General features: G+C 38.3%; 1 protein-coding gene and 1 non-coding gene across 2 annotated transcripts; both read right to left on the minus strand.

Annotated features, from left to right (window-relative positions):
• Positions 1 to 26783, minus strand: ST13 (ST13 Hsp70 interacting protein). Its single transcript, XM_007099923.3, has 12 exons — positions 26242 to 26783; positions 19952 to 20009; positions 17368 to 17443; positions 15394 to 15464; positions 12933 to 12999; positions 8706 to 8790; positions 8474 to 8584; positions 5560 to 5662; positions 4325 to 4441; positions 3639 to 3687; positions 1415 to 1548; positions 1 to 869 (listed from the first exon to the last, which is right to left on the minus strand). The coding sequence occupies exons 1-12, from the start codon at positions 26349 to 26351 to the stop codon at positions 741 to 743; spliced, it is 1110 nt and encodes a 369-aa protein (XP_007099985.1). The 5' UTR covers positions 26352 to 26783; the 3' UTR covers positions 1 to 740.
• Positions 21636 to 21785, minus strand: LOC112065932 (small nucleolar RNA SNORA62/SNORA6 family). Its single transcript, XR_002892326.1, has one exon. It is a non-coding gene; the product is annotated as a small nucleolar RNA SNORA62/SNORA6 family (small nucleolar RNA).

A 26783-nucleotide genomic window follows, 5' to 3' on the forward strand; every position in this document is an offset into this window, starting at 1 on the left:
TGGAAATGTGAAATATTTATTTTAGATATCAGACAAGAACAGAGCTAAGTAATCCAATTTTACTGCAGCAGTATAAAAATCATCCTTTCACCACAGTGTAAGATTTAAATGCATCTGCACAGGGGTACACATTATATAAAATGTAGTAATATTACTGCTGCCCTGCCAAGTACTTCCAGTCCCTACCCAGGTCCTACTGCAATACTGGTGGTCCCAATAGTTTCATGGAAGCAAATCATTAAAAATAATAATAAAGCAATTAAAAAGACAAATCAAAATGCCTCAGTGACCATATATCCAACTCAAACTTTATCTATTTAAATGTTACATTTGCCTCCCACTAATAAATCTTTATTTCACTCAAACTTGAACAATAAATCTTCCATACTGAAGTATCTTCCTTGCGTAATTAATTCAAAGGAAAAAAACAAAATGATTAGTAAAGAAAAATGTAGCGATTAACACACCCTTTTAATTTGTTTTAAATATTTTTAAGGTTTAAAAATTGTTTAAAGTTTTAAATTTCTAGTAAGAAAACATTATCTGAATGAATACCCTAATGGCAAACCACTGTAAAATGTTTCAGCTGCATTTGGAGCAGAGGGGTAGGGATTATCTTCAAAGCACCCCAGCTTTCTTCATGAGAAGGTCAGAGGTACACTGGTTTGTATTATTGCGACATCCATTAGGTGATCGAAGATGCTTTTCCTTCAGCAGGGACTTTATTTGTCAGAAGGGCATTATGCTTGACCTCCAAATTTAGCCGACAATTTACTGATGAGATTCATAACCTTTGGGTTGCTCTGATATTTTGACATATTTGCCGGGTTCTGAGCCACATCCTGGAAGGCCACCATAACTTCTGGATCCTGCAAAGAAAGGTGTGTCTGTGTGTATGTGTGTGTGTGTGTGTATATATATATACACACACACATACATACATATACATACATATATATATGTTTAGTATTAAAAAAAATGTTCTATGGGTCATCAATTTTGTTATCCTAAATCCTATCTCTTTATTCAGACCTTTAAATTTTGTCATGGCTAAGTCAACTCAGGTTTGGACAAGTCCCTGAAGCGTAAATATTATTAATGTGTACTTCCAACTCCAACTCAATGATGTCACTTCAGACAATGAAAAAAAGGATATACAATTTTGATACAAAGAAAAGGACAATGGGGTATAATTACCAACTATTACAGAGTATTTCCCTATAAACCACTTTTAAAAACTTAAGCTACTCATTCTGAAAAAAAGAATATGAATGTCACAACTGCATAATAAGCTATTTGGTAATTCAGCTCAATAAAATATGGCTAACAGAGTAACCTTAACCTGTCTCCACAAAGAACTCTGAAAGAAATGCCTCAGTGATATAAAGTCCAACTTTGTTCTTCCAAGTCTTACCTGCATGGCTGCAAGAACCTCTGGATCACTAAGAATTTCATTGAGCCCAGGCATTCCTGCCATTCCAGGCATGCCCCCTCCCATTCCAGGCACTCCTCCAGGAAAATTACCAGGCATTCCGCCAGGAAAGCCACCTACAAGAATAAATGAAAGATCTGTACAGACACCAAGCATATTCCCAAGCAGTCGGAGAGTACACTATTTCCTCCTGATTAAAATAACACATGTGCATGCACAAAGAACAAGGGTGCTACTAAACACAAAGTAGTCTGAACATTCTAACTGGATGTAACAAGACACAATTTTTAACATTAATTATTTAAAAATAAGGCTGTAAATATTTTTTTCCTAATAACAAAACTTTAAAAAGAAAACTAGTCTTACCTCAGAGAGAAAACTAACAGTCCCTTGGAATTATAAAATTAAAAAGTCTCGTTAGTCACCTTATATCTTATCTTCTCATTCTTTAATATTGTCTGTTTCAATTTAAAGATAATTCATAAGAGTTTAGTTTTTTTTTTCCCCAAAAAACTATATTCCCCTAAGCTAACTGCTTCCTTCAAGAACTACCTGAAATGCTTGTTATAAAAAGCTGTGGATTTTGGAGAGTCCCCTGGTGGTCTAGTGGTTAGGATTTGGTGCTTTTCAATGCCGCGAGCCGAGGTTCAATCCCTAGTCGGGGAACTGAGATCCTGCAAGCTGCAGGACTCAGCCAAAATGTTAAAAAAAAAAAAAAAAAAAAAAGGCTGTGGATTTTAATCTCCACCCTGACTGCCTCAAAATTTCTGAAAGCAAAACTGAAAATCTGCATTTTTAACAGGTGGTCCTGGTGTTTCTTTTTTACACTGAAAACAATGCTCTAGTAAAAAAGATTTAATTCTCCCAGTATATTTTTAGATTACAAACCCAAACTTTTCTACTCAGTTTTTCACTGTCATAAACCTTTATGTCCATTGGAGATATTCTAAAATCGCCATTAACACCAATATAGGGACATCTTAAAAAGAAATACAGGTAACAATCTACAGATCAAGGGTCATTACAAATAAAGCTATCATAAAGAAGAAACACCTATAACACAGTGATTTCCATCTGTCTCAACAATACAAACGTGCCCATAAATAACTAACAATCACAGATAAGGAGATCTAATCGGGGGCCTGAAAACAACTTCTAGCTTCTTATGATACTGCTGACTTTTTAAAACTACTTTCTACAAAAATTACTGACCCAAGGCAACAATAGTCAGCCAGTCTGCTTGTCAAATCCATATAATAAAACCCACATAACAAAAAATTATCTCTAGTACTAGTCCACATTAGTGGTCATTTTCTAAAACAAAGATACCTGATATAAGATATTATCTTATAAACAGAAAGTAAGCTATGAGCTAAAATTTATTTTCTTGCTTTTTCTCCAAGTCATCCCCAATTATGTTCCTTCCTTTTTTTTTTTTTAGTTCCTTGCATATGACCTTTCAGATTATAGAGGCTACCTTTTCTAGCCTCTGTAAATTCTAAGCAAGGGAAGCATAAGTGGTGTGCAGCTGCCGCTATAAACCTTTACAAGAAAGCTAGCTGCAGCTGCTGATCCCCCATTACAATTACGAACTTAAAAAAAAAACACAACTCTCTTCTCTTTCCATAAATTTCACACTGCCTCATTCAGGAAGCATTCTCTGAGTGCCTTTTTAACAGCTCTTCTTCTACCTGAATCGCATAGGCCTCTGCTATCATTCAAGGCTTTGCCTCACTAGTAATTTCTGATCACTTGACATTTGCAAGAAAGGGAAGAATGTGTTGATACATTAATTTTACACTGGATGCAGAACTTTTTGTGCTTAATGATTCCATGCTTTTACCTAGTATCCTCATAAATATCAATGTATAATAGAACAAAATTCCATTACGGCCATTTAGGAATACTCTAATACTTACGTCATAATAAATTCTTAGAGTCTTTTAATAAAATACAATGCTCAGACCTCAGTAAATTTTATCTATTTTTAAAAAGTATATTGCTCAAAATATGAGGAAAAAAATATACTGTATTTCCACTAACAAAATTTTTAACAAGAATGAAACCTTCTAGAGGCTGACATTCTAAAGACTCAGTGTTCCAGGGACTAATGGTACAAAATACAATATACATACCTGAGCCTCCAAATCAGAATATTACCCAATTATTAACAATATAAAGAGTTTTAATTTTTCTTTCAAAATACCTGGAAAAGAGCCATACTGAGCTCCTGATTGTCGTCTGGCTTCTTCCTCCTTTAATACAAAAAGGAAATAAATTATATAATAAGAAGGGGGAAGTCTGCTGTCCATGCCTACCTTATCCATGCAAAACCATGAAAAAATTGTAAAATAAGCTAGAGGACTTACAAGAATGACAAGTTTCAAATGGCAATGTTGGACTAAAGGAGACACCCCATCTCCCAAAAAAAAACAATTTTCAACTGGATTCTCAAAGAGTAAGTATTACTTTTGGTAATGATTTCAAGTAATATTTTTGATTTGTAACTAAAACTAAAAAATAACTAGAGTCCATTTTAAATAGCTATGAATCCACTATTAAAATGGAAGTAATCATAAAACCTAAAATATCAGGGCTTGCATCCTAAAGAAAGCAAATAATACTGCCAAGTTTTAAATTAATTACTTGATCAGGAAAAAGTCTTGAGTTTAGGAGAACACAAACAAGGATATAAATTGGTGCTATACAAACTCACTGAAGAATTTGAAGACTAAGCAATGAAGGGAAGGAAAACTTCCTTTAAGTAGTATCACTATCCTATAGAACTGCAGCCAGCTCTTTTTATTTAAGAAGAGCCAGGAATTAGAATGATATCCAAAAAAGTCTGATCTACTGTATTTCGCTTTAATGGTTTAAGTATAGAAACCTTACCCTCTGGGCTCTCTCATGTTCTTCCCGAGCCTTCTTGACCCTTTCTATTCTTTCTTTGATCTCTCGCTCTTCACGTTTTCGCTCATACTTTCTCCGATGTTCAGCAATTTTCTGGGCCTAGGGAAGAAACAGCCACAGAAAAATGTCTTCTCTGAAAGTTGAATAAGGTCAGCACAAATCAATGGTTTTGTTAAAGAATTACTTTTCTTTGTGGAGATATTTAATTCAACACATAGTTGTGAAAAATGGGTTAGATTTACCCTATAGAAAAAGACCTAACTCAGGCTTTAACTAACAAGTCCACTGTGAAGCAAAGAGAAGAGGCTGGGATTTGAAGTTAGAGAAAAGTGTTAAAAATTTCAAACAATTACCTAGTGCAAGGATGACAAATAGATGTCAAATCGCAAGACAATTTTTGCCTGATACCTGCCATGGGAAGGCAGAGACTGGGAACACACATACCAGTTACTTCCCACAGTCTAACTATACTGAAGTTTTCCTCAACAATAAAATGAGGGGGGAAGGGAGAAGTATGTTAGTCTTAACTATAAGAATCACGAGAAAATATGTACCAGGCACTAGTACATAGTCCATGCCAAATATTTGGAATCTAGTATTTATTCACAGAATAATATAAATGTAAGAGATTCATATTCAACCATTATTTTAGCTTGTTTATGATTATTTTTTAAGAACCTTGTGTTCTAGAATATCTCATCTGATAACCTTGCTGAGTTAGCCCTGTTACAAAAAGAAAGACAATCAAATCATCTGATAGATTAAATTCAATAAAACTTCCACCGTCTTAAAGCCTCTGATAGTAAATTCTTGAACTTCCCACAAAGCTGAAAGATTTACCATGTAAACGCACTAAGTTGTTTTAACTAACAATTTTAGATGAAATAAGGACAAACCAGACTCAATCTTCGGGTGCATTTTACAAATTTTCTATTTGTTCTTTTGCTGTAAACTTGATGCCCCTTTTCCATTTCTAACCTTCTGGTTATAATTTTGCAGGCTTGCAAACAAAATAACATAGCTTGCTGTAATACTGCATGAGAAATTAAAGCATGAAAACCCAATGAGATTTCCTGAGTTCAACACAAATTTAAGAGATTACAGATTATAACTTCCAAAGATTGTTTCTTTGCATCTGTTTTGCAGTTAATTTACTGCTAGGGTGTTAAGTACTAGAGCCATTAGTAATGACTTTTCCCTTCTCTACTTTACCATACCCTTGGTTGAACTTCTTTCAGCATTGCACTAGCATCTTCATCATAATCCAGCTTACAGGCAAGGGCAAGATCATGGGCAGCTTCTTCCCAATGGCCCAAAAGTCTGAAACAGATTTTAAGTAATTTTTGGAGCCTTTTACACATATTCACTTATGTAGCATGGTGTCTTACTTCCTTATTATAAAAAAGGACTGTTACAAAAGAGGTTTAGATATTCAACTACAAATTTTCATGAACCAATTCAATTAGTATGTTCCACTTTATAAAAATTTAGGAGTTTAAATTTCCTCTATGGTAACTGTGAAGCTGTTCTACTAAAAAATGTTTAAAAGCTTTTTAAAAATTGTTTTAATTCACAGTATTATGATATTTTAAAAAATTATGTAGAGCCACAACTTTCAACTCATTAAAAACAGGGTTAACATGATGCGTATTCAGCATGCTACCTTCTATATGGGATAGAAAACAACATGTGTGCACATATTATTTAAAAAGGAGAGATGGGGGGCTTCCCTGGTGGCGCAGTGGTTGAGAGTCCGCCTGCCGATGCAGGGGATGCGGGTTCGTGCCCCGGTCTGGAAAGATCCCACGTGCCGCGGAGCGGCTGGTCCCGTGAGCCATGGCCGCTGAGCCTGTGCGTCCGGAGCCTGTGCTCCGCAACGGGAGAGGCCACAACATTGAGGCCCGCGTACCTCCAAAAAAAAAAAAAAAAAAAAAAAAAAAGAAAGGGAGAGATGGGATGGATCAGAAACTAAAGGTTGATGGAGATAGGTAAATATGAAGTAGAGGAGATAGCAATGGAAATGAGACTTCTCTGGGTATACCTATTAACTCAGTTTTGACTCTTTAAACATGCAAATATTTTACATACTCAAATAAGAAAATTAAATCCGAAAGGACAGAAATAAAGCAAGCCCAAACCCTGAATACAAACAGAAATAAAAAGAGGCTAATTATTTATCACATTGACAACATAAACGATACAGGAAAAAGTAATTCAAGTAATTTTTAAACCAGTATTCTGACTGTATATCTTAAGTGAGACATATTCTAGGGATAAGAAAGAACTGCAAAATAAACTTTACTTAAAGGGTATATTATTTTTAAGGCATGATTCTAGGAGAATGCTGTCTAAAATACAAAATGGAAAACATTTAATGTTGAATTTTAATTGAGAATATCAGTATAAACTCAAAATTTCTCAACTTCTTTCCCTAAAATCATTATTTTTAAATGTTTTTTTCTGACTGTTAATTGAAATGACAATGATGATATCCTGGAAACAATAAACATACCTAGTGGCCAAACTTCAGTTTCCACAAAATAATCCCCACGAAAACCATTTCTGGAGAAATGGTCTATTCCAAGTTGTTCGTTTGTTTTTTTTTTTTTTTTTAAACTTTTTTAATCTATAAATTTATTTATTTATTTATTTTTGGCTGTGTTGGGTCTTCGTTTCTGTGCGAGGGCTTTCTCTAGTTGTGGCAAGCAGGGGCCACTCTTCATCGCGGTGCGCGGGCCTCTCACTGTCACGGCCTCTCTTGTTCCGGAGCACAGGCTCCAGACGCGCAGGCTCAGTAGTTGTGGCTCACGGGCCCAGTTTGCTCCGTGGCATGTGGTATCTTCCCAGACCAGGGCTCGAACCCGCATCCCCTGCATTGGCAGGCAGATTCTCAACCACTGTGCCACCAGGGAAGCCCTGTTTGTTTGTTAAAATAGTTTTCTTTGATGTTATATATATGTATTTTTTAATTTATTTTTTATTTATTTACCTTTTTGGCTGCGTTGGGTCTTAGTTGTGGCACGTGGGATCTTATAGTTCCCTGACCAGGGATCGAACCTGCGTCCCCTGCATTGGAATGCAGATTCTTTACCACTGGACCACCAGGGAAGTCCCTAGTCTATTCCAAGCTAAAGTACAAGATGAGTTCTTATACCAGAAGGCCAAGAAATGCTCATAGACTAATGGGGTCGATCTCAAGACAATCAACAGCAATGCATGACCTTTCATATACCCAGAGAGCATTAATACAAATTTTCCAATCTTTTACCTGTATCTTTGACATCTGTCTTCATAATCACTACAGCTACTTTCTGAGTCACCTAATATAGTTGGTCCCAAGCATATTCACCTTCACCTCCATCCACACCTGAAGCACAGTACCTTTTCAATCCAGCTAAGATGTAAACAGCACAGGACATTTCATCCCAAACCACAAAGACTCATCTGTATATTAAGTTTTGCTTCCAGGTTTGATTACTGACTGGGTTAAATTCACCTCTTTATTTTCCCCCTTATCTGACTGTTCATGTGACCTAACAGTGACCAAAGTAGTCTGAAGCTAGTATATTCCTTCTTCCATAATATATTGGTTGTTTAATGTTAAGTTACAAAGACTGAAAAATAACAGAAAGTTTGTAAGACACTGATATAAAGCCACTCTCTTTTCTTGGAGATAACTGAGAAAAATCCTTACCTTACATTTGGCTGTATGTGGCCAAAAACTGTTAACACTGGTATTCACTGAATGGAAGCAGTGAAAAGAATTTTTATTTTCTTACTTGTTCCTTATGACATTCTCTCAATTCTACATATCGAGCATGCATTACATTAAAATTAAATCCTTAGGCAACTTTTTAAATATTTTTTTTGATGTGGACCATTTTTAAAGTCTTTATTGAGTTTGTTACAATACTGCTTCTGTTTTATGTTTTGGTTTTTTGGTTGTGAGGCATGTGGGATCTTAGCTCCCCAACCAGGGATCGAACCCACACCCCCTGCATTAGAAGGCAAAGTGTCTTAACCACTGGGCAGCCAGGGAAATCCCGCAATTTTTTTTCTTTATATAAGGTATATTAAAACATCAGATTTAAACTTAAAGAGCTCTGAAAATAACTAAGTCTCATTATTTACCTGTGTGCTTTCCCTCGCCACTTGTACGGCTGAGCAGAATCAGGATTTATTTCAATAGCTCTGTCACAGTCTCGGATGGCAGCATTTGGCTTCTGCAATTTGATGAAGACACTAAAAAATAAGTATGATATTAAAAAGTATTCATTTCCAACAGTAACTTTTTGGGGACTGCCACAGAAGCAATTCTATCTAAACAAATAAGCAGAAATTAGTTTTTATTTAGAGTTCTCACCTCGCTCTCTTGGCATACAGAATGGCCAAACGAGGATTTAGCTTGATGGCATCTGTGAACAAGTCAATGGCTTTCTGTAGTTCACCTAAAGTGAAACAAAAGTTTATTGAGAAATAGTGGATAAAAAATATTAATAAAAACTGTTGGTCTCTTAAATTAGCCTTTCACATTTCCCTTTTAGCCTAGTAAGACTAGTTTCTAAATTAACATACAAAACTGGCTCTTCAAAGCAAAATCTTTACCATACCTATACTGTAAACCACTCAAGACAGACAATTTTGGGGAACATAACCCCCTAAAAAATATTAGAATACCACATTCTTGGTAGGACTTATTGGCTTTTAAATTTAGATAAAATCAAAGGATAAGTCAATTTTATTCTATTAATTACATTTTCTTTTATCCATTAAGTTAAAAGGAATAGGGCTTCCCTGGTGGTGCAGTGGTTAAGAACCCGCCTGCCAATGCAGGGGACACGGCTTTGAGCCCTGGTCCAGGAAGATCCCACATGCCGCGGAGCAACTAAGCCCATGCGCCACAGCTACTGAGCCTGCACTCTAGAGCCCACGAGCCACAACTGCTGAGCCCGCGTGCCACAACTACTGAAGCCCATGCGCCTAGAGCCCATGCTCTGCAACGAGAAGCCACCGCCATGAGAAGCCGGTGCACTGCAACGAAGAGTAGCCCCTGCTCACCGCAACTAGAGAAAGCCCGCGCACAGCAACGAAGACCCAACGCAGCCAAAAATTAATTAATTAATTAATTAATTATTTTTTTAAAAAGTTGTTTCTATGATTAAAAAGCAAGAACTGTAGAAAAAGAGATGTGGAGCAGTGAGGGTGGCAATGTCCAATCTGATTCCAAGATCTGAGAAGCTGTTTAATGCCCAACATATATCCACAGCTTACTAGAAAATAAACATGGTTATTAAAGAATGAACTTAAATATATTTTCTTTCCATTTGTCTGTATTATTTTTTTCAAACAATCACTAACTTGTTAGGACATAGATACCTGTTAAATTGTTTGAACCTAACTACATTATAAACTAAACTCTTATGTATTTCTTCTGGCCTAGGAGTGCTGTGAAAGAAGTGAAAATGGTGAGGACACTATAAACAGAGCAAGTTTGGAAAACTCTGCCCCAATGCAAAGCTATCATCATTAGCTACCTGGACTATAAAAATTTCTTCCTTCCCTCTGTAGAGTCATGAAAATGCACCTTAGATTTGCTGCAGTGAGCACAACTGATGGAGAACACCGTCTTCTAGGCTCAAGGCTATACTCCATAAGCTGCTCCCAGCTAATGACTGAATACAGGAAGGATACCCAGGTAGGCCCATTCTTGTGAGACGTGCAACTACTCTAATGGGCAACCTTGGCTTGCCTAGACTTTTAGAAACACACACACAGTTGAAGACTTTTCCTACACAACCTTCCATCTCTCCTACAGAGGGGTAAGACCTACATGATAGCCTCACTGTCTTCCCAGACTCCTCCAGTTCTCCCTGCTCCCCCACCTTGCCTCACAGGTATTTTCCTAATATACCTCTGCCACACCAGCTCATGTCTTGGCTTCTACTTCTCCAATGAACTAACACCCTTAATTTGCCCCTAAAATCTAATCTACATAGAGTAGCAAGGAAAATCCTTTTCAAAGGTAAATTCTTCTCACTATGAAACTCTCCTAGTCAAAAAACCCTCAATGGCTTTGCATAATGAAGGATAAAATCCTAAATCCTTAGCATGATCTACCAAGTTCTTTAGTGAGCTGTCAACCATCTGTCCTCCTCACCACCTTCCCACCACCCATCTCCCACCCCCAGGCACTTCTCTGACCTCAACTCCACCACTCTTATCCCTTCACTCAGCACACTCCAGATAGTCTGGCCTTTCTGCTATTCCTTGAACACATAATTGCCCCCAACGCTCTCCCAATTAACCTCTGTATTTGTTCTCCCCTATGTCCCCAAAACCTCTTCTTTACACGGCTTGCTCCCTGCACTTCATCAGGTGCTTTCCTGACCACCTTATATAAAATATAGCTTCCATCACTGACTATCCCTTTACTCAGCTCTATTTTTCTTCATAGCACTAATTACCACTTAACTTTATATTATAAATTTGTTTATTTTTGTTCTCCCAAAATATAAAGTCCACGAAGTAAAGAACTTGGTCTGCTTTGTTTCCCGCTGTATATCCAGCATCTGGAACATGGTAAGCCTTCAGTAAATACTTGTTGAATAAATACATTAAACTGAAAAAGCTTAACAGAAATACCTCTAATAATGTGACAGCTGGAAACACTAAGGTCTTAATAAGAATAGTACCAGTACCCTAATATTAGTACCAAGTACTATTCTAGGCATATTATACACATTTACTCATTTATTCCTTGTGACTCTATTAGGTAGGTATTATTATCCATATTTTACAAGGGAGGGAACAAAAACAGAGGCAGAGAGAGTAACTTCTCTAAGTTTATGTAGCTAGTAAGCCCCAGAGCTGGGATTCAAACCCAGGAACTTGGGCTCCTTAAACCCAGGGTTTAACTATATTCCTGCCTCTCTGACCCCAGGTGGGGCCTGAACCTACAATCCCTAGCTTATAATACTAGTGCTTTATCCCTGTAAGATACACCATAAAATTGTACCTATTCTAAAATTAGAACTAGGCTATATTTACACATAAACATAGCTTGGAAAAAAATAAAAACAAAAATGTGACTTATTAGGTGATGGCTGCTTCATTTTCACTTTGTTAAATATTGCTTAGACAATATATAAGTAAATTTAAAAAAATACAAGACAATATACCAAAATAAGTGACAAAAATAATGAGTTGATAGTATGGCACAGTAAGATCCTGGGCAAGTCAAAACCCCTCTAAGCCCTCAGATTATGCACTGATCTGTCAAATGGGACTAGTATGAGATTTTAATGAAATAATGCACATTAAAATATAATAAAGCTGGCAGGAATGTAGAAGGCACAATTATATGCTAGGTAAATAGAAATCTTAGGTGGTAGGGAAATTAAGAAAAGATTAGTGTGGAAAAGGAATGGTCAGGAAGAGAAGTGGCTGTGATGAATTGATGGGTACAACTTAAAAGTTGAAATAGGTGAAGAAGAGCTTTACAGAGAAGCACAAGTAAAGGAACATTCTAGGAAAGTGAGGTCTGGCTGGAATGGAAGGTTAATACTCAAAAAGAATAAGGCTGGGAAGGCAAAATATAGGATCTGACTCTAGCAGGTCCAATGCTATGATGAGCTTCAAAATGTATGCAAAAGTTAGTCACAGGTTACAAGCAAAGGAGTGTGTACCAATAAAAACAAGTTCTAAATAAGAATGATCTAGGGACAGTGAATAGAAAGCAATGAAGTAGAGACATGTCAGGTAGACAAACTATTAAGGTAACTGCAATAGTATAAACATACAAGGACTTAAGCTAAGAAGGTGGTGGGATTACAAAGAAAAGGAACATGAACAGCAATCAATACTGAACTCATTCTAAAATGAAACTAGTCATCTTCTAAGTCTAAGGATGAAGTACAAATGCACCACAGCATTAAACAATAGCATCTATTCAATGATGGCATTGTGACACACTACACCACACAGCTATAAAGAGGTTTGCACAGTACCCAAGTTAATAAATAATTTGTTCTTATAAATTTTAACTAATTAAAAATAATACTTAATACTACCAGCACTCTCCCACTCTGATAGAATTTTCTGAAGGGGTTCTAACATGCAGAGACTAGAACAAGAGTGTTATATCGATGGACAATATTTGTCAAGGGTGTTACTATGTAAAAAGTTGAGGATCATTGATCTAATACCATTTTGGGGGAAAACCTTTCAGCTTTTATTATTATTTTTCCAGGTTTTCCCATCAGGCTTTTATTATAAAGAAGGTTCCAAAGCCTCTTGTCAGTGGAGAAACACTAGACTATAGTCAGGAAAGTACAGTCTTTGAGTTACAATCAGGATCTGTACACACCCTGAGGCAAGATAATTGACACCTGAGTGATTTCAGCCTCTTTATTAATGGGAAAGGGGTGAGTGGAGGACAGGACGCTTTCTTCTCCAGTACCATATACTCAATAAATTTAAGTTCCCTTCCAGTTTCCCACCATTAACAGTTACTGCAGCAGAGAAGCAGAGAAGACAATATTCAGACTACTACAGGAAATGTAGCAAAGAGAAAAAAAAAAAAATCACTCACCATCATTTAGGGCATCAATGGCAGCCACTTTTTTATCATTTGCCTGATCCATCATCTCCTCAGTTATCTACAGGGAAATTGAAGATCAACTAAGAAGTAGTAGAAAAGCAAAGGGAAGGAGGAAACAATTTGGACTTTCTTAGGGATGTGGTAGTCACAACCCCCATTTCCACTCATTCTTCTCTGGTCTCAAAGGAACAAAGAGGATAATTATAATAAAGGATTAGTAAGAAATCGTAAAGGATACTTTTTTTTTTTTTTTTGCAGTACGCGGGCCTCTCACTGTTGTGGCCTCTCCCGTTGCGGAGCACAGGCTCCGGACGCGCAGGCCCAGCGGCCATGGCTCATGGGCCCAGCCGCTCCACGGCATGTGGGATCTTCCCGGACTGGGGCACGAACCCATGTCCCCTGCATCGGCAGGCAGACTCTCAACCACTGTGCCACCAGGGAAGCCCAAAGGATACATTTTAATCTTTCATACTAAATAATAAATTTCATTCCCTATACTCTGCCCTAGGCATGACTTTTGCTTCCCCTCCATCCTGATCTGAGCAGGTATTTCTGCCCTAGTTTTTACCAAATCCTTTCTAGTTATTCACAAGTACAGGCATAGCTCGTTTTATTGCACTTGGCAGACAGCACTGCACTTTTTACAAATTGAACGTTTCTGGCAACGCTGTGAGTCTACTGGAGCCATTTTTCCAACATTTGCTTACTTTGTGTCAAAATTAGTATTTCAAATTTTTTCATTATTGTATTTGCTATGGTGATCTGTGATGTTACTACTATGACTTGCTGAAGGCTCAGATGGTTAGCATTTTTTAGCAATAAAGTATTTTTAAATTTTTTAGCAATAAAGTATTTTTAAATTAAGGTATGTACATTGTTTTTTAGACATAATGCTATTGCACACTTAATAGACTACAGTGTAAACATAACTTCTACATGCACTGGGAAACCAAAAAATTTGTGTCACTCACTTTATTGTGGTGGTCTGGAACCTAACTCACAATGAGATCTTGGAGGTATGCCTGTACTAAAACCCAGTCTCCCCACAAGTGGAAAAGCTAGTTCCTAAGAGGCTTGAATCTTAGAAGAGAAATGTCTCATTCTTTTGGTCCAATGAACATCTACTGAGCACCTATACTAGCCAGAACAAACACCGTACAAGATGCTGACAGTACAATGATTATTAATAATGAAAACATACAGCAAACGTCCTACAAGTTAAGAAGCGACTTCTTTAACAAACAAAAATCCACTTTATCACCATCACTGTAAAATATTACTGAAGGTGCTGGCTAATCATTAAGAAAATGATTTGATACGCTTAAAAACTGGAAGGAAAATACCAGCTGTCTTTATACACATACCTAGAAAATCTAATAGAACTGACAAGCTATTAGATCTACTATGACAATTCAGTAAAGTTCTCTTTACTGAAGAGGACAACAAGAGAATACAAGAGCAACATAAAAAACAAACCCAGAGTTCTTCCACATCAGCAACAATTATAAAATATAACAGAACAAGATACCATTCTAAGAGCACACAAGACTTTCATGGGAGGGAGTGGGGGAAAAGATAAAATTCTATTAAAGGACACAGACATATACCATGCTCATGAAAAACTTATCAACTGTATCAATCTACCCCCAAGTGACTCAATAAATTCAAAGCATTTCCAACAAAAATCCCTACAAGTTTTGGACAAACTAAAACTTTTTAAACGAATAAAGGGGGATTCCCTGGTGGCGCAGTGGTTGAGAGTCCGCCTGCCAATGCAGGGGACACGGGTTCGTGCCCCGGTCCGGGAGGATCCCACATGCCGCGGAGTGGCTGGGCCCGTGAGCCATGGCTGCTGAGCCTGCGCATCCGGAGCCTGTGCTCCGCAACGGGAGGGGCCACAACAGCGAGAGGTCTGCGTACCCCCAAAATAAATAAATAAATAAATAAAAATTAAAAAAATAGAAATAAAGGGAATTTTCACAAATATTTTAAAAAATAAAATGCTTTCCTAGGTGCCTTAACTCAGAGAAAGATTCAACTTGTGCTTTTCCTAGAAGAGATATGTCATAAAATTATTACAGTAGGTAGGCTTTCGGGGACACGGGTTCGTGCCCCGGTCCGGGAGGATCCCACATGCCGCGGAGTGGCTGGGCCCGTGAGCCATGGCTGCTGAGCCTGCGCATCCGGAGCCTGTGCTCCGCAACGGGAGGGGCCACAACAGCGAGAGGTCTGCGTACCCCCAAAATAAATAAATAAATAAATAAAAATTAAAAAAATAGAAATAAAGGGAATTTTCACAAATATTTTAAAAAATAAAATGCTTTCCTAGGTGCCTTAACTCAGAGAAAGATTCAACTTGTGCTTTTCCTAGAAGAGATATGTCATAAAATTATTACAGTAGGTAGGCTTTCACATTCCTGGCAGCAAGCAGAAAATAAGCCATTGAACTTACCTCTACATTTTCATCTCCCATTTCTTGAGGGGCATCAGTGTCTGGTTCAATCACACCTTCATTGTCAATTTCTGTTGAAGTTAAGAAAATGAAAATAAAACCTGTGCTATCCAATATAGTAGCCACTAGCCACATGAGGCTATTAAAAATTAATTAACCTTGGCTAGTGAAACTGATGAACTGAACATTTTACTCTAGATTAATTTAAATGTTTTACTTTGTTAATTTTATTTAAACTGGTACACTGTAAAATAATTCCGTCAGGCTTCCCTGGTGGCACAGTGGTTGAGAGTCCACCTGCCGATGCAGGGGACGCGGGTTCGTGTCCCAGTCCGGGAGGATCCCACATGCCGTGGAGCGGCTGGGCCCGTGAGCCATGGTCGCTGAGCCTGTGCTCCGCAACGGGAGAGGCCACAACAGTGAGAAGCCCGCGTACCGCCAAAAAAAAAAAAATTTCCCTGTTAAACACAATCTTATTGTTTTGGTAAACTATATTTCATTTTAATAGTCACATAATGCAAGGTATTTATTATCATATTGTAGTAGGTACTCTGGCAAGTACATAGTTTCTATTTCTATTACATATCACACAGACACACTGATTTAGTGTCAACAAACTGATTCAGTTGAAATATTGTGTTCTACACACCAATATACCATAATGTTTTTTTAAAAAATATTTTATGCAGATAGCACAAGTTATAGTGATACTCTGATGTAAATCATGATAAAATATTTAATTTTACCATTTTCTGCCTTTGAAAACATAGTACGGATAAATTTTAAACTAAAGGTATACTACTCGTACAGAACTGACCCCCAAAAATAGCACTACAAAGAGCTATGCTGCAAACTTCATGATGGACAACTGTATAAACAAAGTAACTGTTATATATAAAAAATTTTTTTAAACAATAAACATTAGGAGACATTTTTAGCAAAGAGTAAATTTGATAAAAGCAGTTTCCTCTCAACAGTCAAAAAAGAATGAAATTAAAATTGGCTACCTGAAATCAGAATTAACATCCAACAAAAAATTTTTAATCAATTTTTAACAGGAACTGAGCTTGTAACTTTTTCTAATTATAAAACAGCTTGATTCCTGCACAAAATGCTTTTAGATGGAGTTAACTTTAAAAAAAATATTACTCATGGTAATTGTTAGAAAACTGTAAGACTAAAAAAATTTTACAAAAAGTAAAAGATCTGATTAAGCCCCCAAACAACAAACCCTTTCTAACACACCAAAGATCAACGGACTCAAAATTTGAAAAATGAGTATTTTTTTTTTTTTTTTTTTTTTAGCTTTTAGATAGGTTCTGTGAATTAAGAGACTGCCCAATTAATAACTGGGGTATATATTTATAGTCTCAAAGGACCTCCAAATTTATGAAGAAATTTGTCAGTTTGCAGTCTAAAAAAACCAAACCAAACAAACAAATAAAACCCCAAGCCCATGGCATAGACATCAATTCTTCTAAACTGAACCAGTTTTATTAACACAGATGCAGGTACTAAAGGAAAATAATTTTTTGGTACTTGATTCATTTATTGGAAAACTTTTACATATGTCTAGAAAAACCTGGGTATCTGACCCAACTTATTCAAATACAAATTTCATGAAATCTGAATATTGATCAAGTATTTCCATTAAAAATGTAACATCTGCATTGAGATACGCTATAAATACTCTGGATTTGAAGACCTAGTGTGAAAAAAGGAAAACAGCTCATTAATAATTTTCCCATATTGATTACATGCTGAAATGTTAACATTTTACATATTGTTTAAAATATATTATTTGAATTAATTTCAACTGCTTTAAATTTTTAAAACGTGGTTACTAGAAAATTTTAAATTTCATATGTAGCTCCTGTTATACTTCTATTAGATAGCATTGATTTAGTCAATTTAGTAAAAATCAACACAGGACCATATCATGAGATTATCAAATACAAACTACCATCTCCTCACCTAGATCACTCTCCTCACTTGATGGTTCGTCTGTCTTTATGTTTTCCTCCGCCTTCTTACTATCTGTTTTTTCTTCCTAGCAAAAGGAAGGCAAACAGTGCAATCAGCATTTAATAACACACCCAACATATATGCTATTAATTTATACCAATTTATGTATAAACTACTCAGATACACTGTATTTCAGTTGTTGATGCTCTTTCTTATTTTGTTTTGGTAAACTAGCTTTTGTTTTCTATTTTTATTTCTCTTTTTAAATTAAAGGGACTTCCCTGGTGGCACAGTGGTTAAGAATCCACCTGCCAATGCTGGGGACACAGGTTCGATCCCTGGTCTGGAAAGACCTCACATGCAGTGGAGCAGCTAAGCCCATGCGCCACAACTACTGAGCCTGCGCTCTAGAGCCCATGCACTGCAATTACTGAGCCCATGTGCCACAACACTGAAGCCCGCGTGCTGTAGGGCCCACATGCCGCAACTGAGTCCAAGCGCCTAGAGTCCATGCTCCACAACAAAGAGAAGCCACTGCAATAAGAAGCCCACGTGACGCAACAAAGAGTAGCCTCCGCTCGCCACAATTAGAGAAAGCCCGTGCATAGTGACGAAGACCCAACGGAGCCAAAAAAATAAAAATAAATTAATAAATTAAATTAAGTATAGGTCCAGCTCCTCATCCAAACCATTTAGAAAATGAGTTTTAGAATTTTTAAAATTTTGGATTTTAGGAAGCTAATAAAGTGGATATACCACATATTATGTAACACCCTTATCGGGCACTGTAGTCTACAACTCTCCATAATCAAACACATTACTACTTTCGCAAAATAAAAATTTTTTAGCAGAGATATAAGTTAATACAATTTTGTCGTCACACGTTTATCACATGGCAGAATATCTTACCTAGGGCTCAGAATCTACCAAACTCTGACAAATGATTCACCGAAAAAACGAGTTACTACTTCTGAAGATTTTACTTAACTTCTCTCATTTCACTGTTCAAAGATATGCTAAATAATAAAACAGCAAATTTTCTTATCAATTTAAGACAGCTAGTCAGAAGACTCTGAGGAAAAAAACCTTTTAGACATGAAGGCAGAAAATAGGAGAAAAAGGAATTCCAAAGGGAGCATTCTTTCTTTTTTAAATTAATTAATTTTCGGCTGCATTGGGTCTTCTTCGTTGCTGTGCACAGGCTTTCTCTGGTTGTGGCGAGCAGGGGCTACTCTTTGTCGCGGTGCACGGGCTTCTCATTGCGGTGGTTTCTCTTGTTGCAGAGCTCGGGCTCTAGGTGCATGGGCTTCAGTAGTTGTGGCACGCAGGCTCAGTAGTTGTGGCTCGCGGGCTTAGTTGCTCCACAATATGTGGGATCTTCCCAGACCAGGGCTTGAACCCGTGTCCCCTGCATTCACAGGCGGGTTCTCAACCACTGCGCCACCAGGGAAGTCCCAAGGGAGCATTAAGAGTACATCTCCCAAGGGCTTCCCTGGTGGCGCAGTGGTTGAGAGTCCGCCTGCCGATGCAGGGGACACGGGTTTGTGCCCCGGTCTCAGAGGATCCCACGCGGAGCGGCTGGGCCCGTGAGCCATGGCCACCGAGCCTGCGCATCTGGAGCCTGTGCTCCACAACGGTGAGAGGCCCACGTACCACCAAAAAAAAAAAAAAAAAAAGTGTACATCTCCCCCCCACCTCCATCTCTAAATTTTAGATACCAGCAACCTCCTCCTGTTTGTACACACCTTTTTGGCAAATATGCTAAAGCAACTCCATGAACCACACTCAGAAATATCCCTCAGGTGGTAGGACAGAAAAAATTGAGAGTAACTAGTTTGGGCTGTTTTTTCATTTACTTTCCAAATATTAATAAAGTACCTACAAAAACACTATTCTAGGGGCTTCCCTGGTGGCGCAGTGGTTGAGAATCCGCCTGCCGATGCAGGGGACGCGGGTTCGTGCCCCGGTCCGGGAAGATCCCACATGCCGCGGAGCGGCTGGGCCCGTGAGCCATGGCCGCTGAGCCTGTGCGTCCGGAGCCTGCGCTCCACAACGGGAGAGGCCACAACAGTGAGAGGCCCGCATACCGAAAAAAGAAAAAAAAAAACAAAAACACTATTCTACGCGCTAAAAAACAAACAAACAAAAATGATCAATGGGAATTCCCTGGCAGTCCAGTAGTTAGAACTCAGCACTTTCACTGCTGTGGGCCCAGGTTCAATCCCTGGTCAGGGAACTAAGATCCCACAAGCAGCGCTGAGTGGCTTAAAAAAAAAAAAAAAAAAAAAAAAGATGAAGACTACAAATGCACACAGTCACAGAGCTTACCACTTACAAGTCATGCATATAACATACATCCAGCATTTATTCTCACTTACTCTATACAACATAGTGAGCATTCAACCCCACATTCTCAGTGTTAAATCAGATTATAGAGATTTGATGTCCAAATAGAAATTTTACTAAGATCTTACTTCCAAGTGATTTCTTGGGGAAATCAGGAATGGCAATTTGAGGGCAGAAGGTGACAAACATCCCTAAGAAACCTTATAGTACTTTATCACTAAACATAGAAATGAAATTCATAGCTTACCTTGGTATTTTCTTCCAATTTAGTTTTATGAGTAGCAGGTGGTATTTTACCCCCCATGCTTGAGGAAGATGAAAAAAAAGATATTTGTTTAGAAAACTAAAATTCAGTAAGCCAAGCAACATTTATTTATGCTGAGAAAAAGGTTACATATTTAAATAGTTACCTTTTCAAACCTTTAAGGGTAAACTCATTTGAATGCTTCAGTATTTTAAGTTTTTTTCAGCTTAAAAATTTATTTACTTTTAGGATACTAGTTAATAAAAATCTAACCCTTTCCTTGTCTCAATAAGTCTAGTAAACTTAATTATATAGCTTCTCTGCCCATTCCCAGAGAAAAAGGAAAAGAGGCAGAGAAACATGCAATGACAAAAATATTTGTACAAGTTGTTTAGAATTCAGTAGATATACTTGAATCCAAAACTTTGAATTTTTGAATCAAAAGTTTGACATTTAGTAAGAATACCTCAATTAAATTCAAATAGGCAGTTTATAAAATAACCATATGAAGTCACAGTGTAATGATTCAAAACATTTGTTCCCTCTAATACCTACAAGGATTCTTCTTGGTTATATTCATATGCTCCTCACACTGTAGATTTTCTCCTTATCACCTCTAAACTTCACCCATTAGAATTTCTTCTTGGCCTTGCAAGCCCTTCTTTCCCAAATACTCCAGGCCAACGAAGTGAGTTATACATAAATAACTTAAAAATAAGGAAAAAATAAGACCATGAAGAATTAGTGTTATATGCTCCTTCTGGGGCAGGCTCTGAAGCATATGGGCTACATGCAACAGTCCAGTGATTAAAAAGTTCAGTGGATTAAGAGCACTCCACAATAGTGAGAGCTGGAGATCACAAAGACTTATCATGTGCCTTAAAAAAAAAAAAAAAAAAAAAAAGAGGCCATTAACTTTTATGTAAAAGAGATATGTTAACTCGGAAAACAGAAAGGAACCTAGTCCAAAACACGTGTAAGCGTCGATTCTTTATAACTAAAGTTATCAGAGCCATGCTTACATTAATTTCAGTTGGGTGGGATTTCTGGACATAAGGTATGAGTATACTGGATTTATTTATTTATTTTAGAGTTCCAGGTTATTATAAAGTGATACTTGGCGAACCCCAAACAGCAAGCACCTCCCATTCCACCTAACAGATGGGTCCCTTGGTACCATGTGAACAGACATGTCTTAGTTTAAAAGTGTTTATAGTATAACAGAAACTAACACAACATTGTAAAGCAACTACACTCCAATAAAAATAATAAAAGACTTTACTTATTTAACAAGATTATTCTATAACTCTGGTTCTCAACGTTGATTGTCACTGGAATGAATCATGGGGATTAATCAAGACTCCACTTTAGACAACAAAATGAATTACCTGGGGTCAGTGCCTGAACACTGGTAGGAGGGGGAAAAAAAAAACACCTCTTTGCCTGATTCTTTTGTGTAACCAGGGTTTTGTGACCAGTGACAAACCAGACTAATTTGAACCATATGCAACCCACCTTTTTAGGATCTTACATCAGGATACATCAAGTTAGTCTGAAAACAGAAAGGCCAAGTAATGCCTGAGAGGTCCAGGAGTAAGAAATAATGGAGAAAAGCAGAAGAAAACACAGGCCATTTTTAAAATGTTTTTTCATCTCTCCTTAAAGCTTTCATATATTAAAATCATACATTTGTAGCAAGTATCACTATCAAACTCCACTCATTGGGCCAGAGACCCTTGTGATGTTAGCGAAAAACTTGCCCCTCATGTAGCACACTACCTACACTTCTGAGTTCATCGGCCAGTGGCCTCAACTCCAAGCTCTAACAATGTGCAAGTATACTGGATTTAAATAGATATTGGTTTTCCAAAGTTCTTTTACCAACTTACACATCTATTACCAGTGTATGAAAATTCATCTGTTCCACACCTTGGCCAACACTTAGCTATTGCCCATCTTTTAAATTTTCAGCATTTTTAACAGGTGTGTAGTGGTATCTTACTGTAATTTGAGTCTCTTTTCATACATTTACTGGCCCTTTTAAAAGCCTTTTCTGGGAGAATTAAACATGATAATGGAGGTAAAATGCTCTCCATAGTCCAATGTGTAATATGCTTTCAGTGAATGGTAACTTTAATGTTTATTATTAAAATAAAACTTAAGCATGTGAAGATACAAAAAAAAATAATAATAAAAAAAAAAAAGCCTTTTTTGTAAAGTTCCCCTCTTGTCCAGCCTTCTCTTAGGTTGTCTATCATGTTTGTAGGTGCTCTTTGTATATTCCGCATATGCACATTCTGTCAGTTTTACAAGTTGCAAATGTCTTCTCCCACCCTGTGGCTTGCCTGTTCACTCAATGGTATCTTTTGATAAAGCCAACATGAAGTAAAAGTATAAATGCAAAGTAACAAATGTAATGAGAAACAAAATTTGCAATTTCTTGTATGTACCATTCAATTAAGAAAAATGTGTACCTTTCCCATTCTGTTTAATGTGACAGTAACAAAAAAAAATCTTCAGTTACTCAATACCTTTGATAAGTAAAAATGGCTCCCATGTGCCAATCATTAAATCATTACACAATCCAAAACATCTAACTACGCAATTCAGCAAAGTGAAATGGTTAATGATAGGGAACAAGCATACAAACAGGACAAAATTCTTTAAAATTCTATTCTACCGAAAATCTTTTCGAAAGAGCACAGTAATCAAATACCAGTTCTTTGCAGTTAAATTTTAATGAAGGCACCAGACTTCCTAAACAGTGTTTTTCCTAAGTTTCAAAATGCAGCATCCAGGAATGTATTTAGAGTGACATCCAAACACAGTCCTAACAGTGTAATTTATGTTCAAACTTTGGGAGGTGATAGTCCTGCCAACTAATGTGTTAAACTGAATCTAATCCTAAGGAAATATCAGACAAACCCAAATTGAGGGAAATTCTACAAAATAACTGGCCCACAATATTCAAAATTGCCAAGGTCATGAAAATCAGTGGAAGACTGAAGAACTATTTCAGAACGAAGAGACACGACAATGAAGTGCAACATGTAATTCTGAAGATTAGATACTATTAATGTATCAGTTTCCTGAGTTGATGGCTGTACTGCAGAGGACTGTCCTTGTTTGCAGAAAACACACCCTAAATGGTGTTGGGGACACAGTGTTGGAAACAGTTCAGGAAAAAAGTTCCTTGTACTATACTTGCATTTTGTTTGCAAGCTAGAAACTGTTTCCAAAAAATTAAAAAATTTAAAACTTGGGAGGAAAACCCAAGGGGGTTTATTCATAAACTAGATTTAGAGTTTCTCACATTCCAAATTCTAGTTAACTATTGGAAGGTAACACCAATTTATAGGTACAGAAGTTTCATTTTATGCTTCCAAGATTTAAAACAAGATAGTTCTCTGCCAAAAACTGTAAACTGGACTTTGCCAATATAGGCATTTATGTGGGACCACACAAGACTTCAGTCATAATTCTCTTAATTTGGTAACATTAAACCTACTCTGTGCTATATTTACTTACGCACATGTACAAAAAACTGGGTGCTATATTTTAAATTCACTGAGGGTACAAATGCATCCTGTTCACTTCATTTAAAATATCTGCTGAAAAGTCATGTGCCATGCATGCACTGTGCTGGAGACTAGAATACAAAGACACTCCCTTTGATCTTAAATTGCCATAAAAGTAACTGCAAGAGGGGCTTCCCTGGTGGCGCAGTGGTTCAGAGTCCGCCTGCCAACGCAGGGGACACGGGTTCGTGCCCCGGTTCGGGAAGATCCCACAGGCCGCGGAGCGGCTAGGCCCGTGAGCCATGGCCGCTGAGCCTGCGCGTCCGGAGCCTGTGCTCCGCAACGGGAGAGGCCACAACAGTGAGAGGCCCGCGTACCACACACACACAAAAAAAAGTAACTGCAAGATACAAAGTAGACCGAGTTGTGATATAGGAGAAAATAGCATCAGAAAATACTTCTCCCCCTAGAAAAACAAAAATATTCCAAAACATATTTCTTGGAAAGAATGTAGTCTCCCTGATTCCCACTGACTATTGGGCCAAAATCTTTTTCATCATATTTCCCTTGTTCAATTTATTAAACTTATATATTCTTAAAACCAAGTAAAATTTTAAGCTATAAACAATAGTAGAAATTATGGCAAATAAGCAAATGGACTGTCCTTCAATGTCTAAGCCTGGATATCCATGATTAATGTAGCATGGAGTAAAGGAAAACCTGAGATGGTTTCTACTTGAGGAACCCTAAAAGCAGAATTAGGTTTAGGAATATTACTAGACGTAGAAGTCTCCACATTCAGCCCTATCTCCTATAACTTTGGACTGCTTTAAGAAGACTAATACCAAGACAGAAAAGAGAGGAACTGATACACTTCAGAAACTACAATACTTGACAGAATTTTCAGACCATAAATCGGAATTCTCTACACAGCCACAACCACTCCAGCACAAGTTACAACACTGTTCTCAGATGCGTGTTAACTTTTTCTTCACAGTGTCCTCTCTCTACCTCTGTAGGAGTGGAACATAACATTGTATCCACTCAATATAACGTTCACTCTTAGTGACAGATATTTCTTTCTGCAGTACAGGTCCGCTTTACCTGGAATTTTAAGAACTTATTAACTGTAGGCTCTTTTCTCCAATGAGTAAATAAGAGGAGGACAAAAGCATACAAATATCTTAAGTGACACTTTTGGATCAAGTTACTCAACAAAGAAAACGACTAAAATCTAGACCTCAATTCCTAGTCCTAAAAATTTTTCTGTTAAAAAGCAGAATTTGCAAAACGGTATTAACTGTTAATAACTGTTATTAAGCTACTACAGTAACTAATTTTAAGTGTTTTCAGAATTTTACATAAATAACATGAGCAAAAATCTTACAGTAGCTAGAAAACTGGTAGGGGAAAAAAGGACTGAGAAACTTCTTAGAGGAAAAAAATTACTATCCCACCACAGACAACGTTGATAGATTTGAACTTAAGTTTCTTCGTTAGAACACGCTCAATGAAAGAAATATTCTTTCAAATGCTGGCTAATCGTTGGTTCATCTTCCCCTATAAAAATATTACTAAAATAAACAAATCAACGTTTAGGGTAGTACCTTTTAGGAGTCATATTGCATTACACTATTTATCACCTTTTTACTCACTATTTATCACCGTGAGATGCAATTTGTATGTCATCTCTTTCAAATTCCTCACCAGAGGTACTGACTCTAAAAAATCATCTCGGGGAAGAGTTCCCTTTCTCCCTTAAGTTCCCCTCCAATACGCAGAATACTAATCTCTATTACATGCTTAATATCAAGACGAATTTCTGTACTTATCCATCTGTATCCCTAAATAGATTGTACTTAAACTGTTTCCTAGCTAGCATCTGGCACAATGCCTGTCCAATTAATTTCACGCTCGGAGCGCCGTACTCTGGAGTTAAAGATAACAAGAATAGATCGTGTTAACATGTGGGTCCTTGAAAAATCAGTTTTTAAAAAGTGTTTGGGGGGGGGGGGGCTTTCCCTGGTGGCGCAGTGGTTGAGAGTCCGCCTGCCGATGCAGGGGACACGGGTTCGTGCCCCGGTCCGGGAAGATCCCACATGCCGTGGAGCGGCTAGGCCCGTGACCCATGGCCGCTAAGCCTGCGCGTCCGGAGCCTGTGCTCCGCAACGAGAGAGGCCACAACAGTGAGAGGCCCGCGTAACGCAAAAAAAAAGTGTTTGGCATGACGGCACTGCCACTACGGAGGTACAATAAGCGATTCCCAAAATAATCCTACGCACTTAGAATCGCTGTAATTGTAAAAGTAATCAAACACAGCTACCACTTTTATTGTAACTTATTAAATAACTTACACATTATCACACCACTTTTTAAAGGCACAGTGCGTAAAGGAGCTGCTTCGTGTCACTGCGACCTCAGCAGGACACCAGAGATCTCAAGAAAAACAACTCCATGCGAAAGCGAAGTCTTGCCGCTTTCACCCCTCCCCCTCACGCCTACAGTGCCCAGCTGCCCGCAACCATCTGCATCTCCGTATTTCGCCGAAGACACACCCCTGGCGACCTGAGTGGAGGGAACCCAGCTCTGCCTTTTCCTTCCCTGCCTCTGAACCATCTAAACTTCCCGATCCTCCACGAGCCCCTCGAGGTCGCCGCCAGGGAGGGAGACTCGCCGCCGAGTTCCAGGTTCCTCCGCCCCGCGCCAGCTCGGGCCCAGCTCCCCCTCCCGCCGTCCCTGTTTCCTCCCCCATCGGCCGTCAGGCCCGGGTCTCACCTCTCCACCCACTCCCTCAGGAAGCGCATTTCCTCGGTGTGCAGAACGCTTGGGTCCTGCTTGCACATTTTCACGAAGGCTCGAAGCTCGCTCACTTTGCGGGGGTCCATGGTCTGGAGGCGGCGGGAGGTAGCAGGAGGCGGCGGGGGCGGCGGAGGCTGCGGCCCGATCCCAAGCCCGGGCGCTAGCTCAGCGTGACCGCGTAAAGGGGGCGGCTGCTGAGAGGCAGAACAGACTAGAACCTCCCCGGCCGCTGGCTCCGCCCACCCAACGGTCTCGTGACCCCGGGTCCTTCGCCCGTTCCTTCCTATTCCTCTACCGCCGCGCTGCGCACTGGCTAGAATCTTCTAGAAGTGTGGCTGTTCGTGCTGGTGCCTGCCTCTCCATGCACGCATTCTTATCTTCACTCAGAACAGTGCTCTAGATGGATCGACCTCCTATCCGGTGCTTTCAAAGAGGCGGGAGCTGTCAGCCCCTGCGGGGAGTCATTTAGAATAGAATATTCTGTGATTGTGGCCGTTAAATAGAACACGACGTCATGA

The sequence above is a fragment of the Physeter macrocephalus genome, chromosome 6 (assembly GCF_002837175.3).
Source record: "Physeter macrocephalus isolate SW-GA chromosome 6, ASM283717v5, whole genome shotgun sequence".
NCBI classification, from domain to species: Eukaryota; Metazoa; Chordata; class Mammalia; order Artiodactyla; family Physeteridae; genus Physeter; species Physeter macrocephalus.

Excerpts from the sequence above, each read along its gene's own strand:
- ST13 (XM_007099923.3), bottom strand. The coding sequence starts at position 26,351 with ATGGACCCCCGCAAAGTGAGCGAGCTTCGAGCCTTCGTGAAAATGTGC. Across the intron at positions 17,444-19,951 it reads AATTGGAAGAAAATACCAAG|GAAGAAAAAACAGATAGTAA; the intron begins GTAAGCTATGAA and ends TCCTTTTGCTAG. Across the intron at positions 870-1,414 it reads AGGTTCTTGCAGCCATGCAG|GATCCAGAAGTTATGGTGGC; the intron begins GTAAGACTTGGA and ends CTTTCTTTGCAG.